The sequence below is a fragment of the Prinia subflava genome, chromosome 6 (assembly GCF_021018805.1).
Source record: "Prinia subflava isolate CZ2003 ecotype Zambia chromosome 6, Cam_Psub_1.2, whole genome shotgun sequence".
In the NCBI taxonomy this organism is placed as follows: Eukaryota; Metazoa; Chordata; class Aves; order Passeriformes; family Cisticolidae; genus Prinia; species Prinia subflava.
The window spans coordinates 38130342-38144840 of NC_086252.1; the positions used below are offsets into that span (position 1 = coordinate 38130342).

General features: G+C 51.4%; 1 protein-coding gene across 1 annotated transcript in view; it reads left to right on the plus strand.

Moving 5' to 3' along the window:
* The window catches only part of GALNT13 (polypeptide N-acetylgalactosaminyltransferase 13), a 42940-nt gene that overhangs the window by 10818 nt on the left and 17623 nt on the right, over positions 1-14499 (plus strand). Inside the window, 5 exon segments of the mRNA XM_063401066.1 lie at positions 3748-3914; positions 5096-5199; positions 5201-5304; positions 6962-7132; positions 12027-12144. Of these exon segments, the coding sequence (XP_063257136.1) occupies positions 3748-3914; positions 5096-5199; positions 5201-5304; positions 6962-7132; positions 12027-12144 (664 nt within the window).

The window sequence follows — 14499 nt, forward strand, 5'->3', positions numbered from 1 at the left end:
GATGGGGCTGAAATCCATCCTGGGAATGGGGATGGGGCTGAAATCCATCCTGGGAATGGGGATGGGGCTGAAATCCATCCTGGGAATGGGGATGGGGCTGAAATCCATCCTGGGAATGGGGATGGGGCTGAAATCCATCCTGGGAATGGGGATGGGCTGAAATCCATCCTGGGAATGGGGATGGGCTGAAATCCATCCTGGGAATGGGGATGGGCTGAAATCCATCCTGGGAATGGGAATGGGGATGGGGCTGAAATCCATCCTGGGAATGGGAATGGGGCTGAAATCCATCCTGGGAATGGGGATGGGCTGAAATCCATCCTGGGAATGGGGATGGGGCTGAAATCCATCCTGGGAATGGGGATGGGCTGAAATCCATCCTGGGAATGGGAATGGGGATGGGGCTGAAATCCATCCTGGGAATGGGAATGGGGCTGAAATCCATCCTGGGAATGGGGATGGGGCTGAAATCCATCCTGGGAATGGGGATGGGGGCTGAATCTCGTCCTGGGGAACTGGGATGGGCTGGGGGCCTGAATCCCATCCTGGGAATGGGGATGGGGCTGAATCCCATCCTGGGAATGGGGATGGGGCTGAATCCCATCCTGGGAATGGGGATGGGGCTGAAATCCTATCCTGGGAATGGGGATGGGGCTGAAATCCGATCCTGGGAATGGGGATGGGGCTGAAATCCCATCCTGGGAATGGGGATGGGGCTGAAATCCCATCCTGGGAATGGGGATGGGGCTGAAATCCCATCCTGGGAATGGGGATGGGGCTGAAATCCATCCTGGGAATGGGGATGGGGCTGAAATCCGATCCTGGGAATGGGGATGGGGCTGAAATCCCATCCTGGGAATGGGGATGGGCTGAAATCCATCCTGGGAATGGGGATGGGGCTGAAATCCCATCCTGGGAATGGGGATGGGGCTGAATCCCATCCTGGGAATGGGGATGGGGGCCTGAATCCTGTCCTGAGGATGCTGGGGAACTGGGATGGGGATGGGCTGGGGGCTGAAATCCCATCCCAGGAATGCTGGACACCTCCCACTGTCCCAGACTGTTCCAGCCTGGCCCTGGGCACTGCCAGGGCTCCAGGGGCAGCCACAGCTGCTCTGGGAATTCCAGCCCAGCCAGGAATCCCTTCCCAATCTCCCACCCAGCCCTGCCCTCTGGCACTGGGAGCCATTCCCTGTGTCCTGTCCCTCCCTGCCTTGTCCCCAGTCCCTCTGCAGCTCTCCTGGAGCCCCTTCAGGCCCTGCCAGGGGCTCTGAGCTCTCCCTGGAGCCTTCCCTGCTCCAGGGGAACATTCCCAGCTCTCTCCAGAGTCAGTGGGGTTCTGTGGGAATGGGATTTCTCCTCAGGGTCCCCCAGTTCCCCCTGCCATTGCTGTATCCAGGCAGGGCTGGCTCCCACCGTATCCCTGCCCTGGGGCTGGGGGTTTCATTCCAGCTGATCAGTGGGATCTCACACACAGAATTCCATTTGCTTCCTGTTCCATTCTGGGTTTCCTGTCAGGGAATGTCCCTGGATTTCCAGAGCCCTGTTGGAACTGGCCAAGCTGGAGATTTTAATCAGAGCCAGCTCTAATTAGGAGCTATTGATTAAACCTCAAACCCATCTTAGATCACCAAGGGAATGCCTCATTTCATTCCCAAGGATTTTCTCCAGTGAGGGAAGAAATCCATCTTCAATCTTTTCTGGATGAGTGAGGCTCCAAGTGCCATTCCATGGATTGCTGGAGCATCCTAATTGGATTTTCTCCTGGAGATTGCAGCTGGAATTGGCTGCTGGGGGTGTTCCAGTGCTTGGGAATGTCCAGGGATGTGCAGAAACTTTGGGATTTCTGGAATAGCAGCCAGGGTGAAACATGGATCTGGAGTTTTGGGGGGATTCTCCAAAGAAAAAAAAACACCGGGATGTGATCCTGGAGGGGGGGAAAGGGCTTGGGAAGGAGCACTGCAGGGGTGGCAATGGAATTGTGGGGAAACTCCCTTTAACTGGGAAAATCCTTCTCTCAGATCCGTGTGTCAGGGCAGGAATTCTTGATTGGATTTTTAGGTGAGACCAAAATTTGTTATTCCTGAAATTCAGCCCTCAGGGGAGGGGAAATTGGTTTCTTTTGGGATAGCCACACCTGATCCCTTTGTTCTGCACTGGATTTGGAGGTTTTCCGGCTCCAAGTCGTGGTGGATAAAAAATTCCTTCCTCAGAGGGTGGGGAGATCCTGGCACAGCTTTCCCAGGAAAGCTGAAGCTGCCCCTGGATCCCTGGAAGTGTCCAGGGCCAGGTTGGAGCTCCAGGTTGGAGCAGCCTGGGGTAGTGGGATGTGTCTGGGCTGGGAAAGGATTTGAGGTCCCTTCCATCCCAAACCCTCCTGGGATTCTCTGATTCCACGGGTGAGTGGTGGCAGTGCCAGAATTCCTGTCACTCCATGGAATATCCATAAGCACTGGAATGTTTTTCATGGACATGGACACACACAGATTGCTGAAGTTCTCCTTTATTCTGAGAACATGTGAAAATTCCCCTCCCAGCAGCACAATCCTTGTTCTCCCTTCCACGTTTTCCACGTGGGCTGCAGCTGCCTTCGGAGCAGCCGCTTGCATCGGGAGATATAATTGGAAAAGTGGAGCTGTCAGCTCCTTAATTAGTGTGAAAATCATGGAAAACAGATTTTCCTCCCTGGCAGCCTCAGAGGGGCCCCCAAGACATCCCTGGATGGAGGAGAAAACTGATTTTATTTCAGGAAAAATGTTCCAAAGAGGATTTTTAAAATTTCCTTTACTCCTGTTTTCAAGGGGCTGGGAATTGCAGGAAATGCTGGAGCAGTTTGGATAAAAGCTCAAATAAACTCAGGGTTTTTTTGCAGGAATATTTTTTGCAAGGATGAATTTCCAGGCTGGCTTGGAAGGGCCCTCACCTCCTTCCCATGGTATCTTCTCCCAGAGATTCTGCAGGAAATCTGAGATCCCACTTTTCCCACAGGCCTCTGGAAATGGGGATTGGGAGGGGGATTTGAAGGCTTTGATGTGCATGGGATTAATGTGTGTTCTCCTTGCCTTTCCCTGGCCTTTCCCTGGCCTTTCCCTGGCCTTTCCCTGGCCTTTCCCTGGCCTTTCCCTGGCCTTTCCCTGGCCTTTCCCTGGCCTTTCCCTGGCCTTTCCCTGGCCTTTCCCTGGCCTTTCCCTGGCCTTTCCCTGGCCTTTCCCTGGCCTTTCCCTGGCCTTTCCCTGGCCTTTCCCTGGCCTTTCCCTGGCCTTTCCCTGGCCTTTCCCTGGCCTTTCCCTGGCCTTTCCCTGGCCTTTCCCTGGCCTTTCCCTCGTGTGTGTTTCTCCCCCGTGTTTCTCCCCCGTGTTTCTCCCCCGTGTTTCTCCCCCGTGTTTCTCCCCCGTGTTTCTCCCCCGTGTTTCTCCCCCGTGTCTCTCCCCCGTGTCTCTCCCCCGTGTCTCTCCCCCGTGTCTCTCCCCCGTGTCTCTCCCCCGTGTCTCTCCCCCGTGTCTCTCCCCCGTGTCTCTCCCCCGTGTCTCTCCCCCGTGTCTCTCCCCCGTGTCCCCCCCGTGTCCCCTGTGTCTCCCTGTGTTTTCCCCCCCGTGTCCCCCCCGTGTTCCCCCCGTGTCCCCCGTGTGTCCCCCCATGTCTCTCCCCCGTGTCCCCCCCGTGTCCCCTGTGTCTCCCTGTGTTTTCCCCCCCGTCTCTCCCCCCCGTCTCCCCCCCGTGTCCCCCGTGTCCCCCGTGTCCCCGCAGGTGCAAGGGCAAGCTGTACCCGCCGGCGCTGCCCAACACCAGCGTGGTGATCGTGTTCCACAACGAGGCGTGGAGCACGCTGCTGCGCACGCTGCACAGCGTCATCGCGCGCTCCCCGCCGCGCCTGCTGGCAGAGATCGTGCTGGTGGACGACGCCAGCGAGAGAGGTGGGGCTGCACAGGGCCCCGTCCTGCCTTCTCTGCTTCCAGGGGGATCCCGGGGTGTGGGGCAGTGCTGGGGGGCAGAGGGGGGAGAGGGGGATGCTCTCGGGGTGTGGGAGAAATTCATGGAATGCCGGGATGGTTTGGATTGGAGACCTTTAAAGGGGGCATGGAATCCAGCTCCTCACCTCCCACTATCCCAGCTGTCCCCCTGGACACTGCCAGGGCTCCAGGGGCAGCCACAGCTGCTCTGGGAATTCCAGCCCAGCCAGGAATCCCTTCCCAATCTCCCACCCAGCCCTGCCCTCTGGCACTGGGAGCCATTCCCTGTGTCCTGTCCCTCTGTCCCTTGTCCCCAGTCCCTCTGCAGCTCTCCTGGAGCCCCTTCAGGCCTGGATCAGCTCAGTTAATTTGATATTCCTGGAGAGGTCAATCCTCTCCCTCCTGTCTCTCCACCCTCCTCATTCCATGTTTCAGATTTTCCTGACTATCCCCATTAAGTCACTTCCATGGAATCTCAGGATGGTTTGGGTTGGAAGGGACCATCTCATTCCAGCTCTGCCTTTACTGCTCCTCTTTGTGCTTCATTTCCTTCATTCCCCACTTTTTGTTTTTGCTTTTTCATTTCTGTTTTAACCCCGGACTTTAAAAAGCAAACTGTGCCTGTGGAACTGGGACTCCTTGGGAGAGGAATCCCATTGAGTTCCTTAAATGGAATCAATTTAATGAGAAGGGATCCTGGAGCAGCCCGATGGGCACTGATGGCAAACTCAACCCTGCAGCCCTCCATCCTTTAGTTCTGCCCCATGGAGCATTAATTGAACCCTAATTTCTCCCTGGATTTCCCTGCTCATTAAGTGCCTCAATGATTCCCTGTGCCAGAAGGTGGAGGAGGATTTGAGTAAGAGCTCCGGTGGGGAAAGCCATTTTTTTTTGGGTTGAACCAGCAGCAAATTACCCAAAGTGTCTTTGTCTTGTGGTTGCTGGTTTATTCCAAGGAACTGATTGTGCTCTATTTAAAATTCCTGTGATATCCTGGAATCAGGGAATGGTTTGGCGTGGAAGGGACCTTAAAGCCCATCTCATTCCCACCCCCCTGAGATGCTCCAGGCAGGGAGATTCTGTGACTACCTTGGAATAAAACCTCCCTAAAACCCCGCTGTGCCCCCGTTCCCCCACCCTGGCAGAGTTCCTGAAGGCGTCCCTGGAGAATTACGTGAAGAAGCTGGAGGTGCCCGTGCGGATCCTGCGGATGGAGCAGCGCTCGGGGCTGATCCGGGCTCGGCTCCGGGGGGGCGGCCGCCTCCAGGGGCCAGGTGATCACATTCCTGGATGCCCACTGCGAGTGCACCCTGGGCTGGCTGGAGCCGCTGCTGGCCAGGATCAAGGAGGACAGGTAAGGAATTCCCAGCTCCAGAGGCACGGCTCTGCTCCAGGCCCTTCCCTGCCTGCTGGAAAATGGGAATGGAAAGGATTCGCTGAGCTGGAATGAAGATAATCGTAAATCTTCTCTTGATTTGCTGCTGTTTGTATCAAAATCTCATTCCTAAGTAAATGTGGGAGCAGCTTTCCCAAGATCTGCATCTCTCCTGTCCAAAGGAAGTTTTCTCCCTGTTTTTTACCAGGAACATTTTCTCTCTGACCTCCTGAACTCATGGAAATGTGCACTCTTATTTTTCCTTCTCTATTCTTGTTTTGCCTTTGTTCATGCTTTTTCCCGTCTTTTTTTTTTTCCCCGTCTTTTTTTTTTCCCTTTTCCCTTCTTTTCATCCCCTTTTCCCGCCTTTTTTCCTTCTTACCTTTCTTTCCCCCCTTTTATCCTTTCCTTCTTTCCCTCCATTTCCCTCTCCTCCTTTCCCTGTTTTTCCCCTTTCCCTTTTCCCCTGTTTTTCCCCTTTCCCTTTTCCATTTTTCCCCCTTCCCTTTCCCCCTGTTTTCCCCCCTTTCCCCATTTTCCCCCTTTCCCCCCGTTTTTTCCCCTATCCTCCCTTTCCCTTCTTCCTCCCCTTTCCTCTCTTTTCCCCTTCTCCCCTTTTCCTCCTTTTTCCCCTTCCCCTACCTTTCCCCACTTTTCTCTCCCTTTCCCCCCTTTTCTCTCCCTTTCCCCCCTTTTCTCTCCCTTTCCCCCCTTTTCTCTCCCTTTCCCCCCTTTTCTCTCCCTTTCCCCCCTTTTCTCTCCCTTTCCCCCCTTTTCTCTCCCTTTCCCCCCTTTTCTCTCCCTTTCCCCCCTTTTCTCTCCCTTTCCCCCTTTTCTCTCCCTTTCCCCCCTTTTCTCTCCCTTTCCCCCCCTTTTCTTCTCCCCCTTTTTCCTTTTTCCTCTCCTATTTTTCCCCTTTCTTTCCCCTCTTCCCTCCTTCTTTTCCCCTTCTCTCTCATTTTATTATTCCCCTCCATCCTCGTTTTTTCCCCTCCTCTTTTTTCCCCCCTCCTCTTTTTTTCCCCCTCCTCTTTTTTTCCCCCTCCTCTTTTTTTCCCCCTCCTCTTTTTTTCCCCCTCCTCTTTTTTTCCCCCTCCTCTTTTTTTCCCCCTCCTCTTTTTTTCCCCCTCCTCTTTTTTTCCCCCTCCTCTTTTTTTCCCCCTCCTCTTTTTTTCCCCCTCCTCTTTTTTTCCCCCCTCCTCGTTTTTTCCCCCTCCTCTTTTTTTCCCCCTCCTCTTTTTTTCCCCTCCTCTTTTTTTCCCCCTCCTCTTTTTTTCCCCTCCTCTTTTTTCCCCCTCCTCCCTCATTTTATTCCCCCTTCCCTCCTCATTTTCCCCCTTTCCTCCCCTTCCCTCTCTTTCCCCTTCTCCCCTTTTCCTTCCTTTTTCTCCCTTTTTCCTTCTTTTTTCTCCCCTTTTCCTTCCTTTCCCCCCTTTTCTCTCCCTTTCCCCTCTTTTTTTCCCCCTCCTCTTTTTTTCCCCCTCCTCTTTTTTTCCCCCTCCTCTTTTTTTCCCCCTCCTCTTTTTTTCCCCCTCCTCTTTTTTCCCCTCCTCCCTCATTTTATTCCCCCTTCCCTCCTCATTTTCCCCCCACCCCTCCCACCATTCCCAAACCCCGGAATTCCCGTTTTTCCTAGGAAAACCGTGGTGTGTCCCATCATCGACGTGATCAGCGACGACACCTTCGAGTACATGGCGGGCTCGGACATGACCTACGGGGGCTTCAACTGGAAGCTGAATTTCCGCTGGTACCCGGTGCCGCAGCGGGAGATGGAGCGCAGGAAGGGGGACAGGACCCTGCCCGTCAGGTCAGCGCCCCCTGCTCCCAAAAATCCCCCCCGTTCCCAAAATTCCACTGCAGGGGCAGAGGCAGAAGGGCAGGGAGAGCCCGGATCCGGGCTGGGCAAGGCTGGGCAGACCCCGGCCCACCCTCTTCACAATGGTCAGGGAGATTTCTGCTTGTTCAGGAATTCCGAGGATTTCTGCCTCTTCAGCTCCCTCTGATAATTTGCTGCAAACAGATTTTTATTCCCATTTTTTCGGAATTTAAGGCAAATATTCCAAAGGATTTCTGTGCATTTTTGAGCTTTGAAACTCAGTGATTTGCACTTAATCTCATCCCATCCTCTTCCCAATCTTCAGGAATTCCAAAGATTTTGTACTTGTTCAGCTCCACTGTTCAGGAATTCCGAGGATTTCTGCCTCTTCAGCTCCCTCTGTTAATTTGCTGCAAACGGATTTTTATTCCCATTTTTTTGGGAATTTAAGGCAAATATTCCAAAGTATTTCTGAGCATTTTTGAGCATTGAACCCCACTTAACCCTATCCCATCCTCTTCCCAATGGTCAGGAATTCCAAGGATTTCTGCCTGTTCAGCTCCCTCTGTTAATTTACTGGGAATGAACAGATTTTTATTCCCATTTTTTCGGGATTTAAGGCAAATATTCCAAAGGATTTCTGAGCATTTTTGATCTTTGAAGCCCAGTGATTTGCACATAATCCCATCCCATCCTCTTCCCAATCTTCAGGAATTCCAAAGATTTCTGCCTTGTTTAGGAATTCCAAAAATTTCTGCTGTGTTCAGGAATTCCAAGGACTTCTGCCTCTTCAGCTCCCTCTGTTAATTTGCTGCAAACGGATTTTTATTCCCATTTTTTTGGAATTTAAGGCAAATATTCCAAAGGATTTCTGAGCGTTTTTTGAGCTTTGAAGCCCGGTGATTTGCACTTAAATTCCTGGTTTATTGCTTGGAAAATGGGATTGATAACGGAGCACCCTGAGGGAAAAATGATCCAAGAGCATGTCCTGACCTCCTCCATGAATTGCTGGAATCACAGAGTGGAACCAACCCTCTTCCAAAAGCTGAAGTGGAGCTGAAAAGGGAACAACTGCAATAAATTCCTGGCCATGGGAGGTTTGCCCAGCTCCAGCGGCTGCTGGGGCTTCCTGCAGAACTCCAGAAGGGACCAGAAAAGGTTTCCCGAGTGGATGGAAGGGATTTCAGTCCTGGGAATTCCAGGGAGGAATTCCAGTCCTGCAGGTGCAGGGAGGGGCAGCTCAGGGATCAGGCAAGGAGGGGGTGGAAGGGCAGGAAAATCCTTCCCAAATTGCTTCCAGAATTGCCATTTCTGTCCCTGGAAAGGCTGGAAAGGCTGGAATCAGGAAGGGCGGGGTTGGGGTTTATTCCCAGGAAAAGCAAGCAGGCCCTGCTGGCAGAGGAGGGAGCTTTGGAGCAGAGGGAATTGTTTTCCTCCTGATCCAAATCTCCTCCCTGGGTCAGCAGCTCTTGGGTAAAGCTCAGGAGAGCTTTTAAATTGGGAAAATGAAGGATCCTAAGGAGCTGCAGGGCCTTGCTGAGCTCCGTCCCTTCCCAGGCACTGGGAATTTTCTAAGGAATGCAATCCCAGTCCTGATTCCTCACCCTGAAATGGAGCAGGGCTCCAAATTAATCCCAGCTCAGACACTGAATCCATTCCCAAAATTGATAAAGCAAAAAGATGGGGGTTGTTTAATTCCTTTTTTTTCCCCATCAGTTTTTTGCTGGAATTTTTGGGGATTCTGTGGATAAAACAGGAGTTGGGAAGCAAAGGGGGCAGAGGGACAAATGTCACCTGTGCCACAGTTGTCACAAAGAGCTGAGAGCGAAGGGTTGGTGCTTTGGGATGGATCAAGTCCAAAATTTCAGGTTTCTGTTCAGGATTTTCAGTCTTTGGTGTCAGAGAATCCCAGAATCATGGAATTATTCAGGCTGTGCAGGGCATTTCCAGCCCATTTTTGTGGATAATTCCCTGCTTTTCCCTCAGTTTTTGAAGCTGAAGACACTCCAGGCTGGGATTAGAAACACTGAAAATACAGATTGTGGTCCAGGAGATGTTTGGATAAATTAAGGATGGAGAGGGAAGATACAGGATCAAATCCTAGGAAAAATGCAAGATTGAAAAATAGGAAAAATTCAAGATGGAGCATCAGGAATGTGTTAGGATTATGGAGTTTCCTGAGCTGGAAGGGACCCACCAGGACCAGCAATCCAGCCCCTGGCCCTGCAGGACATCCCAAAAATCCCCCTGTGCCTGGGAACAGCTTCCAAATGCTCCTGGAACTCTGGATATTATTATGCTACTCATTATCTTGATATTATATTAATATCTTTATTATTATTAATGAATCTTAGAGCTGATTGCAGTTAATTAACGCTGCCTGGGTGATGAGCAGCAGGGCTGATGCTGATCCTGGTGCCAGTCCTTCATTCCCAGACACATCCACGGGCTGGTGGAGCAGGGTTTGTGCTGGGATGCCGGGATGGGATTCCTTGGGAAAAGCAGGATGAGTGATGCCATGTGGGAGCTCCAGGGCTGGAATCCCCTTTGCCATCCCTCTTCCTCTCCCTTCAGGAAATCCTGGGATGGGCTGTGGCTTTCCTGGGGTGCAGCAGAGCTGGGATTGCTCCTGTTTTCTCTGCAGGAGTGGGAATGCTGCTGAGAGCTGCAGGAATGGGCAGCAGGGGTTGCATCCCAAGTAAGACAGGAGCAGGTGATTCCACAGGGAAAAGGTGCAGGACTGAGGAAAAAAATTATTTTTCCAGTTTGAAAACCACTTTAAGCCCTTTTGTCTTCCCAGTGCTTTGGTTGGGGTGGTTTTCCAAGGAAAGCTGTGTCCCATTAAACCACATCCCAGGGAACAGCCCTGCCTGCTGCAGTCCCTGATCCCAGGCTGGGGATGAGCCACGAGTTACTGAATTTTCCAGTGTGGAACTGGGCGCTCCCAGGTTTGTTATTGAGGGATTTGGGAAGTGTCTGGTTTCAGGAAGCAGAGGACATCCAGGTCTGTGTGTCCGCTTCTGTTTCATCCTTCAAAATTTGCTTAAGGCTCAGTCTTGGAAAAAATGGGAAATTTTGTATCGAGCAAAGAGTGTCTCCATCCAGGGGAAGGAAGAAGGGGGAAGGAGAAGGTTGGGATTGGGAGGGAGCTTAAATCCCATCCCATTTCACCCAGGGACCTCTCCCACCATCCCAGGCTGCTCCCAGCCCTGTCCAGCCTGGCCCTGGGCACTGCCAGGGCTCCAGGGGCAGCCACAGCTGCTCTGGGAATTCCAGCCCAGCCAGGAATCCCCAATTCCCAGTCTCCCACCCAGCCCTGCCCTCTGGCAGTGGGAGCCATTCCCTGTGTCCTGTCCCTCTGTCCCTTGTCCCCAGTCCCTCTGCAGCTCTCCTGGAGCCCCTCCAGGCCCTGCCAGGGGCTCTGAGCTCTCCCTGGAGCCTTCCCTTCTCCAGGGGAACATTCCCAGCTCTCCCAGCCTGGCTCCAGAGGGGCTCCAGAGCCCTCTCCTGAAGGTCACCCCACCAAATTCCCTGGATTTCGAGGTGCTGGGATGAGCTGAGCCCCCAGCCCCTTTGGCTGTGCCGGGACATCTCAGAGGAGAGCTGGGATTTGGCACTGAGTTGTTCCTCCCGATAAATCCCTGTGCTCCCGCCAGCTGGGCTGGGCATTCCCGTGTCCTGTCAGCTTTGGGAAAACAGGGAGCAGCCATTTCCAGGGAAATCGTTCATCCCCACACAAACCCTGGGGAAGGGTCTCCAGTCCTGTTAGCAGAGATTTCCCTGCTCCTTTGGTGCCTTTGGGGCTCCCTCGGAGGCAAAGCTGAGCCATGGAACTCCCCCAGCATTCCCGACTGGATTGGAGCTGCTGCTCCTCAGGAGGCCCCAGTCCCACCCAGCTTCCCCTCCCCATTCTGGAATAATCCCTGGAAATGGGAGCACCCTGGAGTGTGGCTGAGCTAAAACTCCATGGATTTTGGGGAAGAGCAGGAAAATCCAGTTAAAATTGTCTTTATTGCTCCTTGCAGTGTGGCTGGGCCCAAGGTCCATGGATTTTGGGGAGAGAGGGAAAATCCAGTTAAAATTGTCTTTATTCCTCCTGGGAGTGTGGCTGGGCACAAAGTCCATGGATTTTGGGGAGAACAGGGAAATTCAAAGAGTCAAAATTCTCTTTTCACAGCTCCTCTTTGTTTTCCATAGAATTCCTGTGTGGTGAAACCTGCTGGAAATTCCAGAGTGTCCTTTAAAAGTCTTTCTCCTTTCCATGGAACTCCCCCCGAGCATTCCCGACTGGATTGGAGCTGCTGCTCCCTCAGGGGGCTCCAATCCCACCCAGCTTCCCCTCCCCATTCTGGAATAATCCCTGGAAACGGGAGCAGCCCTGGAGTGTGGCTGAGCTAAAACTCCATGGATTTTGGGGGAAGAGCGGGAAAATCCAGTTAAAATTGTCTTTATTGCTCCTTGCAGTGTGGCTGTACCTGAAGTCCATGGATTTTGGGGAGAGAGGGAAAATCCAGTTAAAATTGTCTTTATTCCTCCCTTGGAGTGTGGCTGTACCTGAAATCCATGGATTTTGGGGAAGAGCAGGGAAAATCCAGTTAAAATTGTCTTTATTGCTCCTTGGAGTGTGGCTGTACTTGAAGTCCATGGATTTTGGGGAAGAGCAGGGAAAATCCAGTTAAAATTCTCCTTTTCTAGTTGTTTTCCATAGAACTGGTGTGTGGTGCGATGTGTGAGGCAGTGAAATGTGCTGTAAATTCCGGAGTGTCCTTTAAAAGGTCTTTTTTCTTTTTTCTTTTTTTCCTCTTTTCTTTTTTCTTTTTTCTTTCCTTTCTCCCTTTCCCCCCCTGTTTTCCTTTGTTTTTTTCCTGTTTGTTTTCCCCCCCAGGACCCCAACTATGGCTGGTGGCCTGTTTTCTATTGACAGGAGCTACTTTGAAGAGATAGGAACTTACGATGCAGGAATGGATATCTGGGGTGGCGAGAATCTTGAAATGTCCTTTAGGGTAATTCCTGTTTTCCTTCCTTTTCTTTTCCCCCAAAAATCCCCCATTTGTGCTGTCATTCCTTCAGGGAGCTCCTGCTTTAGCTGGCCTGCAAGTTAATGGTTAAATGGAATTTTTAGGATTTGGGAAGGCCTCGTTGGGGTGTTTGGGGACCTTTTGCTGCCTGGAATATTTTAATATTGGGGATTTCATCCCTCCCAAAATTCCATATATTTTAGCCATTCCTTCATGGAAGAAACGAGGTGCCCAGTAGAAATTTGATATAAATTTATGTTAAAAAATAAAATTAAAAATAGGTTTGAAGACGTTTTGGGAATGGTGGCATCCTGGACTTGCACGTTCTGGCTGGAATTCTGTGTCTGTGCCAGGGAAATCCCACATCCTGCAGAAAATGCTGATATTCCTGCTGGGATAGCTGTGAGCCACACCTTTGAGGGAAACGCATCCAGGCATTGCCCTCTGGATAGAAGGGAAAAGTGGGAAGTTGAGGTTTGGATAAGGAATGGTTGGAAGGGATGCTGGGAATGGCTTTGGACTCCTCTGATGTCCATTCCAATTTCTGGATGTGGCGATGGGAACGACGCCCAGGATCCCTCTGGTACCCACAGCACATCCTGGGAATTCCCTCTCCCTCTTTTCCTGTCTTGGCCGTTCAACCAGGACCATTTTCCTGCCAGGAACCCTTTGAAGTGTTTTAGGGAACAGATTTTTCCAGGGAAGACCAGCTGGGAATTTGAAAGCTTTTCCAGGCCATTCCTCTGAACTTTAATTGTTCCCTTTGCAGGAAAATCAAAGCTTCAGTTCCCCTCCTGAGCCTGGGTGCTTCAAATGAGGAGATTCCCACATTTTCTGCTGTTTTAACCCCTAAAATTCCTCCTTGGATGTGCAAGGCTCCTGTGCAGGAATTCTTTTCCTTGGTTTTCCGTGTTTTACGGGAGATCCCTGGAGCAGGGAGTGCCAGGCACTGTTAAAGCATTCCAAATGTGCCTTCCCACCCTAAACCAGGGAATGAATGGGGTCAGGGACAGGAATAAATGGGAATATTGCTGTGGGAAGGCCAGGGAATCCCCTGGTGCTGTTTATTGGGATTTAGAGCCTCTGGAAGGAAACCCAAGTGAAAATCCAGGGGTGTTTTGTGTGACTTTATCGTGGACACCAAAGGGTTCAAATCCCAGCGGAGGGAACAAATCCGTGGGGAATTGGGAGCCAGGAGAGCTGAGGGATGGGGAGGTTCCTCCAGAGCTGCCCTTATCCAGTGGGGTTTGGGAAGATCTGTCAGGAAAACACTGGGAACAAATCCCACTGTGGGATTGGAGTGAGGCCCAGAGATGTTCCCAGAGCTGTTCTTACATTGGTTCAGAATAATAAAAATAACCCCAAAAAACAAATCCCAAAAATAAACCTGCCCCCCAAATTTTGTGAATTCCTGAATCCTCGATGTTCTCCAGGGCTTTGCTTTCCCTGGATCACGTGTGTCTCATCTGCATCCAGCTCCAACGTTATCCCAAAGTATAATTCCAAGGATTTCCAGCCTTCTTGATCTCAGAGGCATTTCCAGGAGGAGCGTCCTTGGGGTATAATTTGATTATTTTGGGAAAATCCATGGTTTTTATTTTAGCTGCTTCTCGTTGCTGATGGGTCTTTATGACTCCTTTTAGGAATGTCTTTTAATTAGGGAAAAATAGTAATAATTCCTGGCAGGAATCTCTTACATCTGCAAGGGTTTGCTTTAGTCAAGGAAAACCTGATTCATTCCTAAACTGTATTTTTATTGATGGAATTACTGACATTTTTACTTTTCTGTTAAATTCTCCAAGTGGTTTTATCCCACTTGGAGAACACCCTGAAAACTTGATGCTTTGAAAGGAATTCCTATGGTTTTGGAAAGGGAATCAAAAATAATCTGTCCATCAGGAAAAAAAAATCCTTTGAGATTACTCCTTAGGATAATGCAGGCAGGGCTGGGAGAGGGAATGGGAGCTCTGAGCGGGGTGGGATGGGATTTATTTGGGATTTCTGGCACTGCTGGAAGTGCAGGAAGGACAGGGAAAAGGGGATTTCCCCAGGGATGGGACAGCGGAGTCGTTCTGATCTCTGGGATTCCTGCGCTGGGAATTGTGACAGGACATGGATGAGGAGCAGGAAGGGTTAATTCCTTTAGAATCCAGTCAGAATGAGCTGGGAATGTTCCCCTGGAGAAGGGAAACTCCAGGGAGAGCTCAGAGCCCTGGCAGGGCCTGAAGGGGCTCCAGGAGAGCTGCAGAGGGACTGGGGACAAGGCAGGGAGGGACAGGACACAGGGAATGGCTCCCACTGCCAGAGGGCAGGGCTGGGTGGGAGATTGGGAAGGGATTC